Below are 19,818 nucleotides of genomic sequence, written 5' to 3'. Positions count from 1 at the left end.
GCTCTCTGAGCTGGGGACTTGAGTGTGTGTGTGGGGGGGGTGCGTAAGGTGAGCATTTAGGGTAGAAGGGGCCCTGTCTAGTCCTGCTGGCTTAATTTCACCTCTCTAGGAAAGGAGGGCCAGCAAAGCTTTGAGCTTAACAACTGTTCGTCTGAACCATGTCCAGGACTGGGGTCAACAAACCTGTAGAGGACTAGTTAGCACATGGGGTTTGCAGGCTGTACGGCCTCTGTGGCAACTGCTGGCTCTGCCATTGCAGCATGAAAGTGGCTGTAGGCAGTTCATCGAGGAATGGGTGTGGCTGTGTTCCAGTAAAGCTTTATTTATAAAGATTTGGTCCAGGGCTGTAATGTGTTGCCCCTGCCCCTAGGCCATGTTTGGGTAGGATAGGTGGGTGGGAGATTCTGGGACAGGGAGGCTGATTGAACTCCAAAAGGTCAGAGGGAATGGGAGCAGGGTGGTGGGATTGGGCCGGAGGACGAAAAGGCTGTATATCAGAGGTTGTTGACAAGCCAGTCATTGAGTGGCAGGTGACAGGAAGGAGGCAGAGTCACACTGCCCTGTTGTCCTATATCTGTGGGTAGTTGAAGAGATTTAACTGGGGAGAAACAGGGCGAGTATAAGGAAGGGGATGAGCTGAGATCAGTACTGCACCAGAAGTGCCAGCACCATGTCTTATGCTGCTGATGTGCAGAGAGTAGGTGGAGATGTGGGGGAGGCAAGGGTGGAACGCTCTGGGAGGGAGTCAGCCCTGTGAAGCGGGGAGTTTATGTGGTGGGAATTGTTGGGTTTTCTAGGGAAGGGCAAAATACTAGGCTGGAGACTGCAGGGTTGTATGTCCCAAGATGTCGGACCCTCATGTGGCAGCTACGTGCTTGATTCAGTTTGCCAGAGAGGAAAACATGAGGGTTTTGTCTTTCTACTTTGAAAAACATAGAATACACTAGGAGTTGAAGAAACTAAGGCTCAGAGAGCTGAGTTTATTGGTCAGTGAGAGAGCTCAGATTTGAACCCCGCACTTGTTAGGAGAGGTCTTTCTGTCCCCATGAGAAAGGGAGGCATGGCGCTTGTGAAGAGCTGGGAGAGGAGGCAGAGCTCGTGACAGAACGCTCCGGGCTTCAGCTTTGCCCTTGTTTAGGCTGCGGGTGCGCTCTGCAGATCCCAGGGCAACAAACAGCTGGTAGGGCGGCTAGGTCTGGCTGGCATCTTCTTGTCAGATTTGTTGCTTTTGGCTTAAAGTTGTTGCTAAACTCAGAGCAAAGCCTGGGTGCAGTGGGACCTCTGCAGTGGGCATGACTGCTTGGCCCAAATCACAGTTAGTGTGAGTGTTTGAGTCTAAAAATACTCATTGAACTTACTTTTTAAAGGAGGTATAATACCAGTCTGCAGCTTTGACCTTTGGCTGTAATGGCTAGAGCCACTCAAACCTTTATTTTTTGTCAGGGACTTGAGCCTTCTAAGTTCATCATGTCCTTATCGGTCTGCAAATTATGGTCCTTTTCCCTGACATGCCAGATCCAGAGTTCCAGAAAGCTTTAGAGAGGCCCTGCAAATATTAATTAAATACCATTTAAAAAAACTAATGAATAGCTGCTTACAGATCTGCAGTTACCTCAAAAAGATAAAAACAACAAAACCAACCAAAAACTTCCCAAACCTAGTATGGTTGTCCTCAAGACATCATCGTAGACTGAATTTTAATACTTTGGAGCTGGCTTTGAATTACTTATTTTGTGTTGCCAAGATAATTTTGTGCAGAATGTAAAGTTTCTTTTGCTATCTTGGTTTAAGAGAAGTAGTCTTGATTGTGAAGTGAATGACACAGTGAAATACTTGGCACTAACAGTTTTAGAAACAGCAGTCAGAAGCTCTCTCTCTTTGTCTTTGTAGAAGTAAAGAATGGTGGTCTGACCAACTGGTCACTACAGTGACTACCCAGGAGTTGTGCATTTCTGTTCCTCAAAATGACCTCCTTGCTCTCAGTGGTGATTTACAAGTAAATCATGTTATAAATGGTTTAATCCAAAGACATACTACTTGAATTTTTTTCTACACTGAGAACCATGTAACATCTTTGAAATACGTCATCTGCCTTTTCAAAGTTTGAAAAGCCATCCGTCTAGACAAACTGCTAATTAATACCACCACCCACTGGAGGTTTCAGGTCCTCGGGAGATGCTGCAAAAATGTCTCACTCACAAATGTGGGCTATTTGCCATGGGAAGGTGTCTGATTAGTACTTGTGGAAGAGCACTTAGTCCGGACACTGTTGGGTAAGACATGTAGAGGAGTGCGGAAGGGCTCTTCTGGAGTTAGACGGGCTCATTATGCTGAGAGGTGATCCTGGAGTCCTTGTTTGGCCATTCGGAAGGGGAAGAATGAGGCTTTCTGGGCGCTCACCACTTGTTATCTGCCAGAACACTGTGCTCCGTGCTTTACTGTGTGATCGGGTCCCTGTCCTCGTGGCAGCCCCACAGCATAGGTGTTAGGCCCCTGGACTGAGGAAGGCAGCTTGCCTCTGTATTGTGTTCTCTCAAACCAGGCCCCTTGTGTGGTCCCGTGCCTAGAAAATGGCTCTAGGGGCCCCTGTGAACTCATGCCTCCTCCGGCTTGCTTTCCCAGAAGGAGTACTTCAAGCAGTATGAAGTAGGGCTCCAGAATCTATGCCATTCCTACCAGAGCCGTGCCGACTCGCGGGCCAAGGCCTCAGAGGAGAGTCTGCGCACGTCTGAGAGAAAGCTCCGGGAGACGGAGGAGAAGCTGCACAAGCTGAGGACCAACATTGTGGCGCTCCTGCAGAAGGTGCAGGAGGTGAGTGGGAGCCCTGTCATTGCCTGACACACCTGGTCTCAGGGAGGGGCTGGTACTTCCTGCTCCTTCCTGTAGGACTCTGTAGTCCTGTAGCAATTCTGGCTATAGCATTTTGACCAGAGGGCTTGAGATGGTGTAGCTGCCTGGGCCTCCTCCCAGTCAGACCCTCTGCACCTGACTTTGTCCCTTGTTTAGATATTCCTAGGTAAAATCTTCGAGAACCCTCAACCCTCCAAGCCATAAACAAAGTTCTTGCTTTTCTAGATGACCCCCCAGGTAGGATCAAGTAGTTCAGAAGTTGGGGGGTGGGCTTTTAGGGTTTGGTCCTTCCAGGCAGTGAACAGTAAGGACCTGCCTTGTCCTGTCCTGGGGAGAGCAAGATAGGCCAGATAAGGTTCTGCTCTCACAGCCTCACGGTCTGGTAGAGACATCAGATGTTACGGGTGATGGTGCTATGAGGTGATTGACAAGAGACCAAAAACTGGTGGGGGGCTCCTGACGAGAGTGTTCAAGGTGGTCTCTGAGTGGAGACTGACAACTGCCCATGTCAAAGGTGGAACATGACCACTCCAGGCAGAGGGAAGAATGAGCAGGACTCCTGAGCAGGGAGTTTGTGGGCAGTAGTAGAAATGGGATTTGGTTCTGAGAGCAGTGGCGGTCACTGGAAGGGGGTGGGATGGTTTGGTTTTCAGTATAACATCTGGCTGGTTGCAGGGGTTCAGGTTAGAACCAGGGGACCTCATAATGAAGTTGCCACAGTCATCGAGAGATAGTGGAGACCCAGACATTGGGTGGTGACAGTGAGAACGGGGAGAGCTGGGCACATTGCTAATATCTGAGGGAACCACATCTAATGCAGATAAGAAGTTGGGGTTGAGACAGGGCCGCAGTAAGAAGCCTGGGTATCATCTCAGCACATAGATGGGGATTAGTGCACGATCAAGACAGGACAGAACGGCTGGGTGGCTCATGGCTGTAATCCCAGCCATGCCAGAGGCTATATAGATAGGAGGATTGTGGTTTGAGGCTGGCCCCGGGCAAAAACGCAAGACCCTACCTGAAAAATAGGTAAAAGCAAAAAAGGGCTTGGGTGTTGGCTCAAGTGGTACAGCTATAATCAAGTGCATGGCCCTGAGTTCGAACTCCAGCACCATGAACAAATGAATAAAAATGGGACAGGAGCCTGCCAGCAGAGGTGGAGGGGATGGGAGGGGACTCTGGGCTCAGCCCCAGGAATGAGAAGAAGGGTGGAGAGGTGAGCCCCACTACCACTTTCCGGCTGGGGCTGACCCCCACTCCCCTCTGTTCTAGGACATAGACATCAACACAGATGATGAGCTGGATGCCTACATCGAGGACCTCATCACCAAGGGGGACTGAGGGGCTGGGTGCCAGAGATCAGCTCCCCTGCCCACCTGCCCTCAACATAGCAGTTTCCAGGGAGAGAAGTTTCATTTATGAGTTGGTGGACTTTAACCTTGGTTTGACTCATGGGACATTTGTGCTTTTGGAGGGAAAGATAACTCTGGTTCTTTGACTCTTCCTCCCTAAGTTTATAAATATTTATTTTTAAAAAGAGAACAAGATGTCGTACCTACTGGGAGACCGTACATTTTTTTTGTGTGCAACTCTTGGGCAAAGGACAAAACCTTTACGCTTCTGCCACACTAGCTTGCTGAGCCTGAGCCACTTAAGCTGCAGGCCCAAGATAGTGGTGAGGCTAGCGCCGGCCTGGGATAAGAACAGTTTCTTCTAGAGGATGAACAGTGGGGTCTGGGAAGGGGACAGGAGAGTTCCCCAGAGCTGTGTGGCCCCAGAGCTCATGTCCAGGAGACCCACAAGGAGCTGTGGTCAGAGCAGACACCCGTCTTCTGTTGGGGACCGTGAAGGTCTGCAGTTGGCTCAAGCAGCTGTCCAGCAGCGCTAGCAAGACACACCCTTGCTGTCCAGCCTCCCCATGCACCACCCAGGCTCTGTCTGAAGGAGTGACATCCTCAGTTAAGTGTGGGCTGCCGGGTTTCCTGTCTTTGTAACTTGAGTTGGATCTCTGTTGAACTCCCAGGGATTCCTCTGGGAAGGTGCAGGTGTGTCAAAGAGCTCTCTGGAACAGGTGGTTGCTGCGGGTGGTGCTGGTTCCCTGGAGGTCCTGCTGCTGCTTCCCTACTTCCCCTCTGCTCAGCCCTAAGGAATCCCAGCAGTAAGGAAGTAGGGCCTCTGGTGCAGGGACTCCAGAGGCATGTCTAAAGAATCCCAGCAGTAAGGAAGTAGGGCCTCTGGTGCAGGGACTCCAGAGGCATGTCTATAGGAAGTACGCCTGGCTTTCCCTGCCTGTCCTTCACACCACTGCTCAGGGTCACAGGCAAAAGCAAGAGCTGCTGAGTTGTTCTCTAGTGGCCATTGCAAGAATTCTGGTTCCATTTTCTTGCCCACTCCTATTCAGGATGTTTGAAAGTGCAGGAACTACGACCTTACACCACTGATCCCTGAATCAAATCTTTTTGGGTGTTTCTGCCAACTACCTAACCCAGTGGTGAGGGATCCTGGCCAAACTGGAATTCCAAGGGTTTTTCTCCTTGCTCTTGTGGCTTGACAGTACTTGTGAATGGTGGTGTTCTGATCCTCCCCAAACCACAGCCCTGGGAAAAGGGGTGGGGGAACATGACCCAGAAGTGGTCCTCTTTGTCTGGAACATTCTCTTGGAGCTTTCTAAGCTGGTGATTCCTCCCACATTCAGTTCTGTTGACCCCAGGCAGAGCATGGCCCATCTATAAGGATGTTAGTCCTGCATTTTCATTGGAGGGTAATAACTCAAGATTTTTGCTTAAATATATCAAAACACAATACTATCAACTTCTGGCGAGACTCCCAAACCCTGAGTTCTCAGTGAAGTCCAGCACATTCCTCTTCATTCTTTCTACCCTGCAGCTTTAAACAGTTTTTGAAAATCTTTATCACCACCATTGTTTGTTTTACCCTCCTGAACACCCAGAGAAAAGGAGACTGGATTTCTAGATACTACAGCTTTAACTGATGAGTGTGCTTAATCCAATCTCAGCAGCTGATCGCCAGGCAAAGATTCTGCTTTCTGGATGGGAAGATAAAATGTAGGGGTTCCCCCACTCCTTTCCTGGGACCATCATGGTGACAGCTGGTCTGTTTGGAATTGTCTGATGACCTGGGAGGAGGGGAATGGTCTGGCTTATTTGTGGCAAGATCTTACTTAGCACAAGGCTGCAAGAAAGGACGGCAGCTCTGATCTTTAAGGAGAGGGATGTTTTTCTTGTTAAAAGTAACACATGTAATCCAAACACTTACAAGGCTGGACCATGAGAAGCCATGCTTTCTTCCATCCAGTTCCCAGAGTCTCCTGGGAAAGATCCATCCTTAGCACACAAACACACCCGTCTTGTTCTGTTTCCGCTGAGTGTCTCCTGAGCCTGTTTCAGAATGATCTATATGGGTCTACTTTATTCTGAACAACCACAGGGCACTTCATTGTCTTGGATATATTGTCATTTTAACAGTTCCTACTTATAAACATTCGGGTTGTTTCTGACATGAAAAACACTGTGGTGAGTGCGTGTTAGAGCTGTACAGAGGAAACATTCCAAAAAGGGGAACGTCTGTGTTAGACTGGTGCGTTGACAGTTTTAAGATACATTCCATGCTGTCTTCCAGCATCCCCTTGAATTTCAACTCCTACCAGTGGCATGCCCTCCCCCGACCTGCCAGTACAAAATCTCTCCTCTAATCTCCTCTTCCAACTGCACTGATGTGAAAAGCCATGAGTCTGCCGGGCGCCAGTGCCTCACGCCTGTAATCCTAGCTACTCAGGAGGCAGAGATCAAAGTAGTTCAAGAGACTATCTCAAAAATACCTAACACAAAAGGGCTGGCGGAGTGGCTCAAGGTGTAGGCCGAGTGCAAGCCCTGGAACCACAAAAAAAAAAAAAAAGTGACAGGTTTTTGAGTCAGTTTGAATTAATGAGATGAAGCATGTTCCTTGGCCAGTTGTGTTTCTTTTCTGTTACAGGGCCGTTACATAGTTCTGAATCTTGGGTTAGAGTCCTTTTTATAAATCAAATGAAAAACGGGCAAAGTCAGGAAAGCGTCTACCTTACTCGGGCACCTCAGCTTCTAAGTGCCTCAGAGATTCAGGATTTACCGCCCCATTTTGGAGGAATAGTGTCTCTTAGCAGGTCAAAGGACAAAGGGCATGGCATTTTGTTTACTGGAGGAAGACAAGGATTAATAACAGGCTGAGGGAACTTTGTTTCCTTCTGAGGATAGTGCTTTTTGCCTTGGAGGGTCTCTCGTTGGCTCCAGTTTCCTGAGTCTGGGTTCAAGCTTATTGGTCAATTGCTCACAGCTCTGAGGACCAATAAGTTTTGTGACAAAGCTGGAAACCTTTGTCATCTCCACAGAACTCAAGCCAGGCTTGGGTGGTCTGGGTGTTGGAAGATGATTCTGTAACTGAGTCAGGTTTTAAGGGGACCACTGACAATCACCACCATGCCTGAGAGTTCCACTGAATGGTTCTGGTCTTTGTTGGGAGATGGAACCTTGGCTCCCTGTGGGATTGGCTGTACTGTGCGTGACTAGAGTAGCGGTCAGTCAGCTTGGCCCAGAGGCGGAACTCCCCAAGAACATGCCTTCAGATGCTCCCTCGCCACAGTGAGCAGCACAGACGACAAGCCATGGTGTTGCCCGGCCTGCTTTTCAGTCTAGCCATTTTTTATTCAGTAACTTGCTGGTGTGCTAGGCCCAACCAGGGCCATTGATGAGTCCAGCAGAAATCTCCTCCTTCCAGCTTGCAAGGCCTCAAGACAAGTCACTCTGGCTCTCTGTTCCTCTTAAAATAAAGGCGTTGGGTGACCGTAGAGGTTTTCCAGCTTACTCAGCCGCAGAACCAGGTCTCCGCCTGGAATTTATCCAGCCCTTGTAGAAAGCTGAGAATCCTCTGGAACTGCTGGTGGAAGTCGGCATGGGGGCTGGGAGCCTCTTCCTTCCTTGACCTCCAGCCTTTGCAAGATTCCCTGGTGCCTACAAGCCACTTGTAGGCCTTCAGGCCCGTCTGTTTTCCCCAAGGGTGAAGGAGGATGGCTGCCCAGCGGCCTCCCACCCAGCCCACTTGGCAGGTGCCTGTAGGATTTCCTGGGGCTCTGAAATTCTTAGCAGTTGCCAGCAAAGGCCTAGAGCTTGGGGGCGCAGGATGCCGCTCCCCCGTGAGAGGCTGAACGCTCTGGCAGACATGTCCCCTCCTGTCTCCTCAAGCGCCTGCCCAGGGACTGCCAGATCTAGGCTACTGTTACTTACCGTCCATCCCTGCCCCTCCTCACTTCTCTGCTGATACCTCTGGGCTCTCGATCCCCTTCCCTGTTGCCCCCGCGGTTAAGCCAATGTCACTAGACTGGGCTTGGGGCTCGGTGGGCAAGGCAAGAGAACCCCACTGTCAAAAGTTCCCCATCGTACCACGCATACTTAAGGGCTAATTGTATGTTCTCACGTGGACGGAGGAACCTCAACACCTTGCCATCGCTCTAGAGGCGTTGCCGGTGGCCGACGCTCGCCGGCCTCTGCGTTGCAACGGTTGTGTTCTGAGCAGCGCACTGGCTGCGGTCGCGACTCGCGCGGCGGGGAGCCCAGCGGCGCATGCGCAGAGGCGCAGAGCCGCTCACGGGGTGCGTCACGTGCTCCCCGCCCCGCGCATGCGCAGTGACGGCCTCGCGGTTTCTGGCGCTCCCGAGGGCGTCGCACGCACAGTGGCGCGGGCGGCTTCCTCACGTTGTGGAGGTTTCTCAGCGGCGCCCTCACCCGAAGCAGAAAATTGACCTTTTTTTTTTTTTTTAAGGCCAGCGTGCAAATGGAACTTTCCCCCTTCTTTTTTCCAGCGTTTTGAGGGGTCGCTACCGGGACTGGCCAGGCCCCCTTATGGCTGCAAGGTGGAGGCCTTAAAGGGCCCCAGACCTTTGTGGGTTCTCGGCTTTTATTCCCTGCAGCTGTTCCCTTGGCCTCATTTGTGCTGTTTGTTGAAAGGTAAGCAGTATTTTGGGTTTGGGGATGGGCTGTCCCTTGTATCTTGAAAACGCTATTTGAATGAGTATACATTACCAGTAGTGGGCTCTCGTGGTGAGAGCTGCATAGACGCGTCCCGTGCACCTCGACGAGCTCCCCTGCTTTATCCTCCAGTCCCCTCGTCCCCCTTCAGACAGCGTCTGGGGTCTCCTTATGCTGTCCTCATATGGTTCCAGGTAGGATTTCTCCATCCTCTTTCCGTCCCTTGATCCCCTGCAGACCGGCCCCCTTCACGTCCATGTACTGTCGTCGTCAGGATCATATTTGGCTCTTTGAACCTGGCTTATCTCACTCAACACTGCTCCTGTCCCTACAATGACAGTTTCATTTTTCTTCCTGGCTGCACAATATTCCACAGTACGTGTGCTACACTATTTTCCTTGTCAGGTCATTGGTTCTTGGACACCTGGGCTGATGGCAGTTTGGCTGTTGCGAGCAGAGCTGCAGTAAACACGGGTGTGCAGGTGTCTCTCTTGTGGACTGATTTACACTCCTTCACACATATGCCCAGGCCTGGTATGGCGGGGTCATAAGGTAGGTCTATGTGCAGGTTTTTGAGGAACCTCCATACTGATTTCCACAGTGGTCACTCTAGTTCACACCCCACCCACGGTGTTCCTTCCCCCAACATCCTCAGCAGCCTTTGTGACCTTGACGCCCGTCCATCTGACTGGGTGACTTGGGATCTCAGAGTCGTTTTGGTTTGCACTTCCTTCATGGCCAAGGATGATGAGCCTGGCTTCGTGTGTTACTAGCATTTGTATTTTTCTTACCACTGTCCAAGTTGCCCATTTATAATCAAATTATTTATTCTTTTGCAGTTCAGTTTTTTGAGCTCTTTGTATATTCTGGATATTAATCGTTTTTCTGTTGAGTGGCCTAGGAAGATTTTCTCCCATTCTGGAAACTGTTGCCTTTGATGTGCACAGTTTTTAATTTGATGCAGCCCCATTTGTCCCTTCTTGCTCTTATTTCTTGGGCAACTGGAAATAATTACCTAGGCCTAAATGTTCCAAAGCTTTCCAGTGGTAGTTTCAAAGTTTTAGATCTTACATTAAAATATTTGATCCAACTGGAGTTGAGTTTTGTGCAGGGTGAGAAATGGGGAGGGTAGTGTGTTTTCCACATGTAGCGAACCAGTTTTCTCAGCACTGTTTGTTGAAGAGACTGGCTTTTCTCTAGTGTATGTTTTTGGCTTCTTTGTTAGAGATCAGGTGGCTGTAGCTGTGTGGTTTTATTTCGGGGTCCTCTATTCTGTTTTTGTGCCAGTACCATGCTGTGTTTATTGTTACGGCTCTGTAGTATAATTTGAAGTCTGATACTGTGATACCTCCAGCATTGCTCTTTTTGCTCAGGATTACTTTTGCTATTTGGGGTCTTTTATGTTTTGAGTTTTAGGATTGATGTTTCTGTTTCTGTGAAGAATGACATTGGGATTTTGATGGGCGTTTCATTGAATCTGAAGTTGCTTTGGTAGTATAGCCATGTCACCATACAGATTCTGTCAATCTATGAGCACAGAAGGTCTTTCCATCTTCTGCTTTCTTCAGCTTTTCTCATACAAGGTTTTGTAGTTTTCATTGTAGATATCTTTCATCTCCTTGGCTGGGTTTCTGCCTAGGGTTTGTTTTTGTTTTTGTTTTTTTGAGACTGTTGTGAACACAATTGCTTTCCTAATTTTTCTTAGCCTGTTCATTGTTGGTATATAGAAAAGCTACTGATTTTTGTATATCCTGCTGTGTTTCCAAAAGTGTGTATCAGCTCTCAGAGTTTTTTTATTTGTTTATTTTGGTGGAATCTTTAGGGTCTAAGTAAAGAACTACCATCTGCAAGTAGGGATAATTTAATTTCTTCCTTTCCCGTGTGAGTCCCTTTTATTTCCATCTCTTTATTATTCTGACTAGGAATTCTGTACTATAATAAATAAGAGTGGTGAGAGCAGACTCCTTTGTCTCATTCCTGACTTTAGAGGAAATTATTTCCATTTTTTCCCCATTGAGTATGATGTTGGCTGTAGGTTTGTCATATGTAGCCTTTATTATGTTGAGGCACGTTCCTTCTATTTCTTCAGAACTTGTATCATAAGAGGATGTTGAATTTTGCCTTTTCTGCATCAATTGAGATGATCATGTGATTTTTGCCCTTGGTTCTGTTTATATGCCTTTTAAATTCATTGATTTGCATATATTGAACCATCCTGGCATTCCTGGAATGAAAGCAGCTTGGTCATGGCATATGATCTTTATGATGTGTTGCTTAATTTGGTTTGCAAGAATTTGTTGAGATTTCTTGCATCTGTGTTAAAGAGATTGGCCTATACTTCTCTTTTGTTGTTGTTCTGTCCTTGTCCGGTTTGGGGTGAGAGTAAGGCTGGCTGCCTAGAATGCATTTGGCAGTGTTCCTTCCCTTTCTATGTCCTGGAATAGTGTGAAGAGAGCTGGTGTTGGTTCTTTAATGGTCTGGTAGAATTCAGCAGCGAACCCATCTTGCCCTCCACAGACATTCCCTGACATCCTGTTGCAATCTTTTTTCTTTGTTCACACCAACCTTCAGTCCCCATGGAATGTATTTTAGTCTAAGTGGTAAGGCAGGAGTCAAGGTTTTATCCCCCAGGAGAAAATTTGCCTGTGCAGTCCCATTTATTCCATGAACCCCTCTGAACATCGTTTGGTTTGAACTGTTGGGGTGGAGACCCCTGTAGCCACTGACGCAGTCCTGTGGTCAGCTGCACAGGTGAGTGACATGACAGGTGAGGTCCTAGCTGAAAGGAGAATTCAGGTCTTCCTCAGCATCTAGATGAAGCTTAACAAATACCCACTTCTTCCAGGCTATCCGAATTCTCTCCTATGAAATTTTAAATCGTTTTATCCAGTTCTCTCTCATCCCAGTCTACAAACAGTCATTTCCATTGGAATTTCAATTGTAACTGCATTAAATTTAAATACGAGTTTTGAGAGGCTTGACACCATTATGATATGAAATCTTGCCTAGAGGAGACAAAAAGGTTTTCCATTTGTTCAAGATTCCTTTTAGCTCCTGCAGTAAGATTTTTATAATTTCCTTATAAGGAATTGTAACTTTCTGACCCAATACTTTTATAAGTTCTTCATGCAGCTTTTATGTGTTGGATTAAATTTATACCTAAGTGTTTTATGGTTTTTATTACTGTTAGAGTGGATAGTTTTCCTTATCTCTACTACAGTAATTATAAAAACAAACCTGTTTTTTTATAGAGACAATTTGTAAATTTGCCAGTATAACAATTTAATAACTGCCTGCCATTTAGCTTTGGTGAGAAACTCTGAAACAATGCATAATGGTTTGTGGTTTTTTGGCAGCACTGGGGTTTGAACTCGGCCTCCTGCTTGGTAGGCAGTCACTCTTACCACTTGAGCCACTCTGCCAGCCCTCTAATGTAAATGGAAAACCACATGTGAGGATGGAACAGGATATTAACTGTCTGGTAAAATGGAGTTACCAGAAGTGGAGTCCTCTGGGACTCACCTGGAGCTGCCCGTCCTGCCTGAGTTGGGCACTAGGGGGCAGCAGTCACACACAGTGAAATGTGGGCTGTGCCCCCTGGACACCGGCTCAAATTTCACAAAGGTCCCTTTTCAGCAGTTATTTTAAAAACATATTCTGTAATCCCAGCACTCAGGAGGCTGAGGCAGGAGGATCAAGAGCTTGAATCTGGGCTAGGGGCATGGCTTAAGTGGTAAGAGTGCTTGCTTAGTTAGCCAAGCTCAAGTCCCTGAGTTCAGACCCTAGGACCACCACCAATAGTCAGACCCTGCCTCAAAAAAAAAAAAAGAAATCCCAAACCATAAGGAATTTTCTCCTTTTGTTTGCTATTTTTATAGCCTTTTTAGTTTCCTTTCTTTTCTTTTTCAGGTTCTGGGGTTTGAACTCAGGGCCTCACACTTGCTAAATAGGCACCCCACCACTTGAGCCACACTCCAGTCCATCATTCTTGCTTAAGTCTCCTGTTCATGCCTGCAGGACTGTCTGGGACACGGTCACTGAAGAGGAATTGCCAAGCCCTGGGCCAGGCCCACTGCACCTTTCCTCAGTGGCCTCCCCTCACACTCGTGGCCCTTCCTAACCTGTTTCCTGTCCCCCCTGCCTGGCTAACGCTCCATATTGTTTGGCTCGAAATGTTTTGCCACCATCATGGTTGAGCATTTTTCTTTTTTAGATTTCTTCTTTGATGAAGTGTTCAAGGTTTTAGCCATTTCTCTCTCTTTTGTTTTTGGTGATGCTGGGGCTCAAACCCAGGGTCTTGCACATGGTAACATGGTAGACAAGCGTTCCATCACTGAGCTACACTGCAGCCTTTGGTCTCTTGAGACACGATGTTGAGATACAGTCCAGGCTGACTTCAAAGTCAATATTCTTCTGCCTCCACCTCCCGAGTGCTGGGATTACAGAAATGTGCCACCACCCTGGGCAGACTTGTGCTCATTTTTCTATTCTTCAGGGTTTTTCCCTTACTGATTTTTTTTTTTTGGCAGTACTGGGATTTGAACTCAGGTTCTTGTGCTTGCTAAGTAGTTGGTGCTCTACCATTTGGGCCACTTCGCTGGTCCCCCCGCCCTTTTTGTTTTGTTTTAGTTTTTTTTCAGTTGTGGCCAGGGCTTTGTGCCCAGGGCTGGTGTCTGACCTCGATCCTCCTGAGTAGCTGGGATTACAGGCGTGAGCCACCATATCCCCTGGATTGGTATTTTTGTACTTTCTTGGCACCCGTTATAAGTTATCTGTGTTGCAAATTGCTTCTCTCACTCTTTGCATGCCTTTTATGACTGTCTGTGTATAGAATAGTTTTGGCGAATAGAAGTTATCAATATAGGTTAATTAATATTTTCTGTATAGCTTTCATTTCTTATTGTTTAAGAAATTCTTAGCCTGAGGTCTTAAACATATTATATTGTATTATTTTCTAAAGCTTTTAAAGTTTTATCTTCTGAACATAGATCCGTACTACTTTTTTTAAGGTAGTACGGGATTTGAACTCAGGACCTCACACTTACTAGGCAGGTGCTCTTCCAGTTGAGCCACTCCACCAGCCCTTTTTTGTGTTGGGTATTTTTGAGATAGAGTCTTGAGAACTGTTTGCCTGGGGCTGGCTTCAAACCATCATCCTCCTGATCTCTGTCTCCTGAGTGCTGGAATTACAGGTGTGAGCTACTGGTGCCTATCTTGGAATTGACTTTGCATATGGAGAATTGTTCCAATTTTGTCCCTCTCCTTCCCTTCCCTTCCCTTCCCTCCCTCCCTTCTCTTTTTCCCTCCCTCACTCCCTCCCTTCTCTTCCTTCCTCTCTCCCTCCCTTTCCTTCCCTTCCCTCCCTCCTTACCTTCTTTCCTTCTCTCCGTTCCTTGGCTCTCTTGTCCTCTTCTCTCCCTCTGTCCTCTTTTCCTGGCTGCCCCAGGGCCCCTTAGTGAAAAGAGTGGTCATTGTCTATTGGCTTTCGGTGCTGCGTCTTTTATATATGACATATTCATATATGTAGGATCACTTTCTGGATTTTTAGTTCCATTTGTCTGTTTACAATAAGTTTATATATCTAGCAGAGTCAGCCTCCCTTTTCTCACTTCAGGACTGTTTTAGCTATGCTTAGGCCTTTGCATTTCCATATAAATTTCAGAATCATTGAGCTTCATGAGAAAACCTGTAGAGGTTTCACTGGAATTGATTGTATTTGCTGTCAATTTGAGAAGAATTGATAAAAGTCTTCCAAATGGCACAACTTTTCATTAGTTTAGATCTTTCTTTAGTCTCTATAAAAAAACGTAGTTTTCTTTTTAGAGGCATTTTATGTCTTTTGTTAGATATATCCTTGTTACGTCTATTTTTTTTAGTTTTCAATTTTCTTTTTGGTTCATCATACATTAATAATATGAGGGTGCTTCATTATTTCATTGTGATAAGTCCATACATGTGTACAGTGTTCTAGGAACATGTGTATGTGCAGTGCTGTTTAGATGATCTTTGGAATTTTTACTTCTGATTATTTGTTGTTTGTGCACAAAAATGCAGACTATTTATACATATTTTCCTGTCTTTAGAATCTTTTGAATTCTCTGCTGTATCATCTGTGAATAAGGATAACCTTGCCAGTGTTCAACTGCATTTGAATGTTTTCCTTGCATTATTGCATTGGCCAGGACTGCCAGTACAATGTTGGATAGAAAGAATGGGAGTGGGCATCTTTTTCCCCCATCTCACAGTGAAGACATGTCTGTGTTTGTGTCATTAATCAGAGAATGGAAATTTCCTTCCATATCTATCGGCAAGTTTTTTATGTTTCCTGCAGTGCTGGGCTGGAACCCAGGACCTTGTGTGTGCTAGGTCAGCATTCTACCACTGAGCCACATGGCCAGCTCCTCTCTTTCCCTTTAAATATCCTGCATGCATGTTGAATGTTATTTAAGTGTTTCTCCTGTGATGATCCTGCAGCACTCTCCTTTAATTTGTTAATGTCGTGAACCCCACTGGCTACTTTTTCTCAGGGTAAACAAGCCTTGCATTTCGGGAAGAATAACGTTCATTTGTCTCCACTGCTACATCTGTTAATTTTTTAAATATAACATTCTGGTTGGCACTAGTTTGCAGTTTTCCTTTCTCATTCTGCCCCTGTCAGGTTTTGGTGCCCAGGTTATGCTAACCTCAAGAAATGACTTTGCGAATATCCCATTTTTTCTACCGTTGGAACGGTTTCTGTAAGACTGGAATTACTCCCTGGCCACTTGTGTCTGGTGTATGTGTTAACTAATTTAAAGACATGAGTGGTACTTTTTAGCACTCTGTTTTTAGTTTAGTTTAGTTTTGGTTTTTGAACTGGGATTTGAACTCAGGGCTTTACAAACTCACAAAGCAGGAGCTCTACTACTTGAGCCACACCTCCAGCCCATTTTGCTCTGGTTATTTTGGAGATGGGATTTCACAAGCTGTTTGGCTGGACTGGCCTTGAACCGCGATCCTCCCGATCTCAGTCTCCCAAGTAGCTAGGATTGCAGATGTGAGCCGCTGGCAGGTAGCTTGTTCTTAGTTTCATTCTTATTTTTCTAGTAATTTATCCATTTTATTTCAATTATTCATTATGTTCTGTTTTAAAATGTCTCTAGCAGCTGCTTTTATGTCCTCTTCTCATTCTGATTTTTCCCTTGTTCATTTATCTCCTCCATCCTTCCTTCCCTTCCACCTTTCTTTCTGCCTGGCTCAGTAATGCTAAAAGTTTGTCACTATTAATTACTATTTCAAAGAATTACGGTCAGCCTTCCTGGTCCTCTCTGTAGTATACCCCCCATCTGGTTTTGCTTTCTGTGGTTTGTTATCCCCGGTCAGTCATGGTATGAAAATATTATAAATTAAATTCCAGAATAAGCAAATTAAAGTAGCTTTTATTATGGTATATTGTTCTAATTGTCCGATTTTTGATGGCACTGGGGCTTGAATTCAGGGCCTTATGCTGTCTAGGTAGGCGCTGTCTTGCTTGAGCCAGCCTTGTCTTATTTTGTGTTAGTCGTTGTTAGTCTCCTACCATGCCGAGTCTATCAGCAAACCTCGTCATGGCGTTTAGGGAAACCTAGTGTATATGGGGTCAGCGCCATCTGTGGTTTCAGCGTCCACGGGGCTCGGGGCATCTCCTGTGGGTGAGGGGACTGGCGAGTTCCGCTATTTAATTGGTTTCTGGTCTTGTCTCCTTTTCTTGTTCGAGTTTACCCTCATGTTCAGTTCCTTACTGGATTGGATGTTCAGCATATTACGTGTTAGTTTTTTTTGTGACGTAAGCTTTCTATGCTGAGTTTTCCTCTCAGTACTGCTTATTGTATCTTGTATATTTTGATAAATGGTATTATTTTTAACTGTATTTTCTGATGTTTTCTTCCTTGACCCATGAATTATTTCAAAATATTTTTCTTAATGTTCTAACATGTTTTCCCCCAGTTATCTTTTTATTACTGATTTTGAATTGTCCTCATTGCTGTCCAAGAATATGGGGCTGTCCTTTGAAATTTGCTGATGCTTTGTGTCAGGTCCACATATGTGACAAATAGTTATAAACAGTCACATGTATTTCCACACATAGTTCTACGCACAGTTTCATGCAGTGCCCCCACGACCCTATCACACCAAGCTTGCTAACCTTTCTGGTAGTTTGTGTCTGAGCTCTTGTTTTGGCAATACTGGGATTTGAACTCAGGACCTCATGCTTGTAATCTCTTATTACTGGGAGAGACATGTTAAAATCATTCATTATTGAATATGAATACTTCTCCTTGTGATATAACTATATTTTGAGATGTTACCAAGTGAATAAGAGTGTTACAGCTTTATGAATTTTACCTTTTGTTTGTTTTTTTTCTGTTTTTGAATTTTACCTTGTATCATTATAAAATGACTTTAAAATTTTTTCTAGGAGTTGATATCTAGTAATAGATTTTTTTTTTTTTTTTTTGCCTTAAAGTCCATTTCGTCTTTTAGGTGTATTCTTGTTATTTTTCTTTTATTTCAGATTTTTTTGTTTTTAGCTGGGGCATTTAGGCCACTGAAATTTTCATGTTTATTTACTGTGGTGGTGGGGTTTGAAGTCCGCGCCCTAGCCTTGCTAGGCAGGTGCTCTAGCCCCCAGTCCTTTATGTTTTAGTTATATTTCAAATAGGGTCTGTGTGTATGCCCTGGCAGCTGGGATGATAGGTATGTGCTCCCACACCCAGCTTTTTTTAGTTGAGATGGGGTCTCATGAACTGTTTTACCTGGGCTGGCTTGAACCACGGTTCTCCTGATCTCTGCTTAGCTAGGATTACAGGTGTTAACCACTGTGCCAGTTTATATCATTATTGATGTGTTGATTAACTTCTGTTATCTTCTTTTTATTTCACTGTTTTCATCCCTTTGACCTCTGCTTTCCTGCCTTTTTGTTTTGTTTTGGCAGTACTGGGGGTTGCTCACTAGGTAGGCACTTTACCACTTGTAAAGACTGCTTTTCTTTATTTTTTTCTTTCTTTATTTAAGTTTTGCTGAGCTGGGTATTGAACCCAGGGCCTTGCACATGCTAGGCAAAGGCTCTGCCACTGAGTAACACCCCAGCTCTTGTTTTTTTGAGAGAGGGTCTTGCTATCAGGGTCAGGCTGGCCTTGAACTTGACAACTCTCCTGCCTCTGCCTCCCAACTGCTGGGAGTGCAGACATATGCCACCATGCCTGGCTTCCTGCCTTCTTTTAGAGTGAGATGTCCTACCTTTAGTGCAATGTAGTTCCTCTGTGTTTTGTTTTGTTTTGTGTCCTCTATTGTTTAGGAAATTAATTACTGCTCCTTTAATAATTACCTTATAAGTTTTATATGATGCTTAGCTCATCAAAGTCTATTTCCACAAGGGATTATTAGCCAGTTTTTGTCAATCTCTCTCTCTCCTGGTCCCTAACATTTCTCGTCTACTTTGGAGTGCTTCATTGCTCTGACTTCATTTGGCGGTCAGCCAGGCCTTAGTCTAGTCGATGCTTTTCAAAGATTGTTTTATTCCCCTCCAACTGGAATTTTTCTGTTTGGTTTTTGGTAGTGGGGGCAGGCGCTCTACCACTCGAGCCACAGCCCGACCCTTTTTATGTCAGTCATTTTTTCAGATAGGGTCTCACATTTTTTGCCTTGGCCAGCTTTGGGCCACGATCCTCCTACCTGCGCATCTCATGTAGCTGGAATCACAGGTGCACACCACCAGGCCTGGCTTGATTGTTGAGATGGGGTCTTGCTAATCTTTTTGCCTGGGCTGGCCTCACACCTTCACCTCCTGAGTAGCTGGGATTAGAGGCATGAATCACCATGCTCTGCAAGTCTTAACTGCTTTTAAGATTTTAGTGGGATTGCAGTTTCACTGTGGTACATTTACCTATGGGTGTCTTTTTATTTGTTGGCATTTGTTAAGCTTGACTCTGCTTATTGGTGTTTTTCCTAAGTTCCTGGACATTTCTCAGCCATTAACTCTTCACAAAGATTTCTTCCTTTTTCAAGTAAAAAAATCATTTCCTCGTTCTGAAACAGATCAGACACCTGTGCTGCTGCTAACTTTGTTCTCAGATCTCCTGATTCTGTGTTCTGGATTTGTTCAGATCTTACTTCCATGTCACCAGCACTCACTCTCTAGTTACGTAGTCTGTTTTAATATTATTCACTGACGGGTTTTCGTAGTTTTTAAAAAAAAAATCTGAAGGTTTTAAGTTTTCTGCCCTTCTGTTTATGGGGACATATTAAGCATGCTTATTGTCTGTTATGTGTTTAATAATTTCATGTTATGGTGGAATTAATTTTACATCTGGTTCCACCGTCTGTTGTTTCTGGTGGTGTTGCTCTTGGTGGCTCATTTCCTTATGTGTTTAGAAATCGTAGATTTGACTGCTCATTTTCCTTGAACCCTCGCTATCTGGGTTCCATGAGAGCTGGAAAGGAGAGAGAGGACTTGCTTGCCTCTCTTAGGTGACTTGGGGACACTACCATTTGGGGACCATGTTATATTCTCCTGTAGAGGTTTTATTGGGCTAGTCAGGTAGTGCGTATCTGGCTGCAAAACTGAGGGTCTACTCCTGATTCCAAATTCTCGGGGGATTTTTTTTCCTACTCTGCTCAGCACCAGCCTTCATTGTGGATTCACCGTTACGTTGAAAGTCCTCTTTGGGAAACCAACTTGACAGGGGATGTCTCCTTTTGAGTGGCCTATATGATGGGGAGGGTGGTTTGAGGCTGACCTCAGAACATAGACTATGAGGCATAAGTATTCTTTCCGTTATTTTCAGCTCACGGATGTGTTTAAGACTTTAAAACCTTTATCCCATGTTTCTGGTTTTCCACACAGGCTTATTTCCTAGGAACTGTCTACCATATTGCCAGAAAAGGAAGCCCTCCTTCAGCTAGCTGATGTGATGGTTTGCGATGCTAGCTT

The 19,818-nt window shown here is 45.6% G+C and overlaps 1 protein-coding gene and 1 long non-coding RNA gene across 6 annotated transcripts in view; both read left to right on the top strand.

Annotated features, from left to right (window-relative positions):
* Morc2 (MORC family CW-type zinc finger 2) overlaps nt 1-4,395 on the top strand; it is a 38,451-nt gene extending 34,056 nt beyond the window's left edge. For 2 of the 3 annotated variants that reach the window (XM_020179987.2, XM_074060620.1), the window contains 2 exons: nt 2,623-2,811; nt 4,123-4,395. In XM_020179987.2, the coding sequence (XP_020035576.1) occupies nt 2,623-2,811; nt 4,123-4,191 (258 nt within the window). In that variant the 3' untranslated portion in view covers nt 4,192-4,395. The remainder of the gene's footprint in view (nt 1-2,622; nt 2,812-4,122) is intronic. The other variant, XM_074060619.1, reaches the window with a different exon arrangement.
* A 4,097-nt stretch (nt 4,396-8,492) lies between these two features.
* LOC109696778 (uncharacterized) overlaps nt 8,493-19,818 on the top strand; it is a 30,215-nt gene continuing 18,889 nt past the window's right edge. Inside the window, exon 1 of one of the 3 annotated variants that reach the window (XR_012443416.1) lies at nt 8,493-8,846. This is a non-coding gene — a long non-coding RNA (uncharacterized lncRNA). The remainder of the gene's footprint in view (nt 8,847-19,818) is intronic. The other 2 variants (XR_012443414.1, XR_012443415.1) reach the window with 2 other exon arrangements.

The sequence above is a fragment of the Castor canadensis genome, chromosome 18 (assembly GCF_047511655.1).
Source record: "Castor canadensis chromosome 18, mCasCan1.hap1v2, whole genome shotgun sequence".
Lineage (NCBI taxonomy): Eukaryota > Metazoa > Chordata > Mammalia > Rodentia > Castoridae > Castor > Castor canadensis.
The sequence above is the reverse complement of the archived record's forward strand: the minus strand, read 5'-3'. Positions and strand labels throughout refer to the sequence as shown.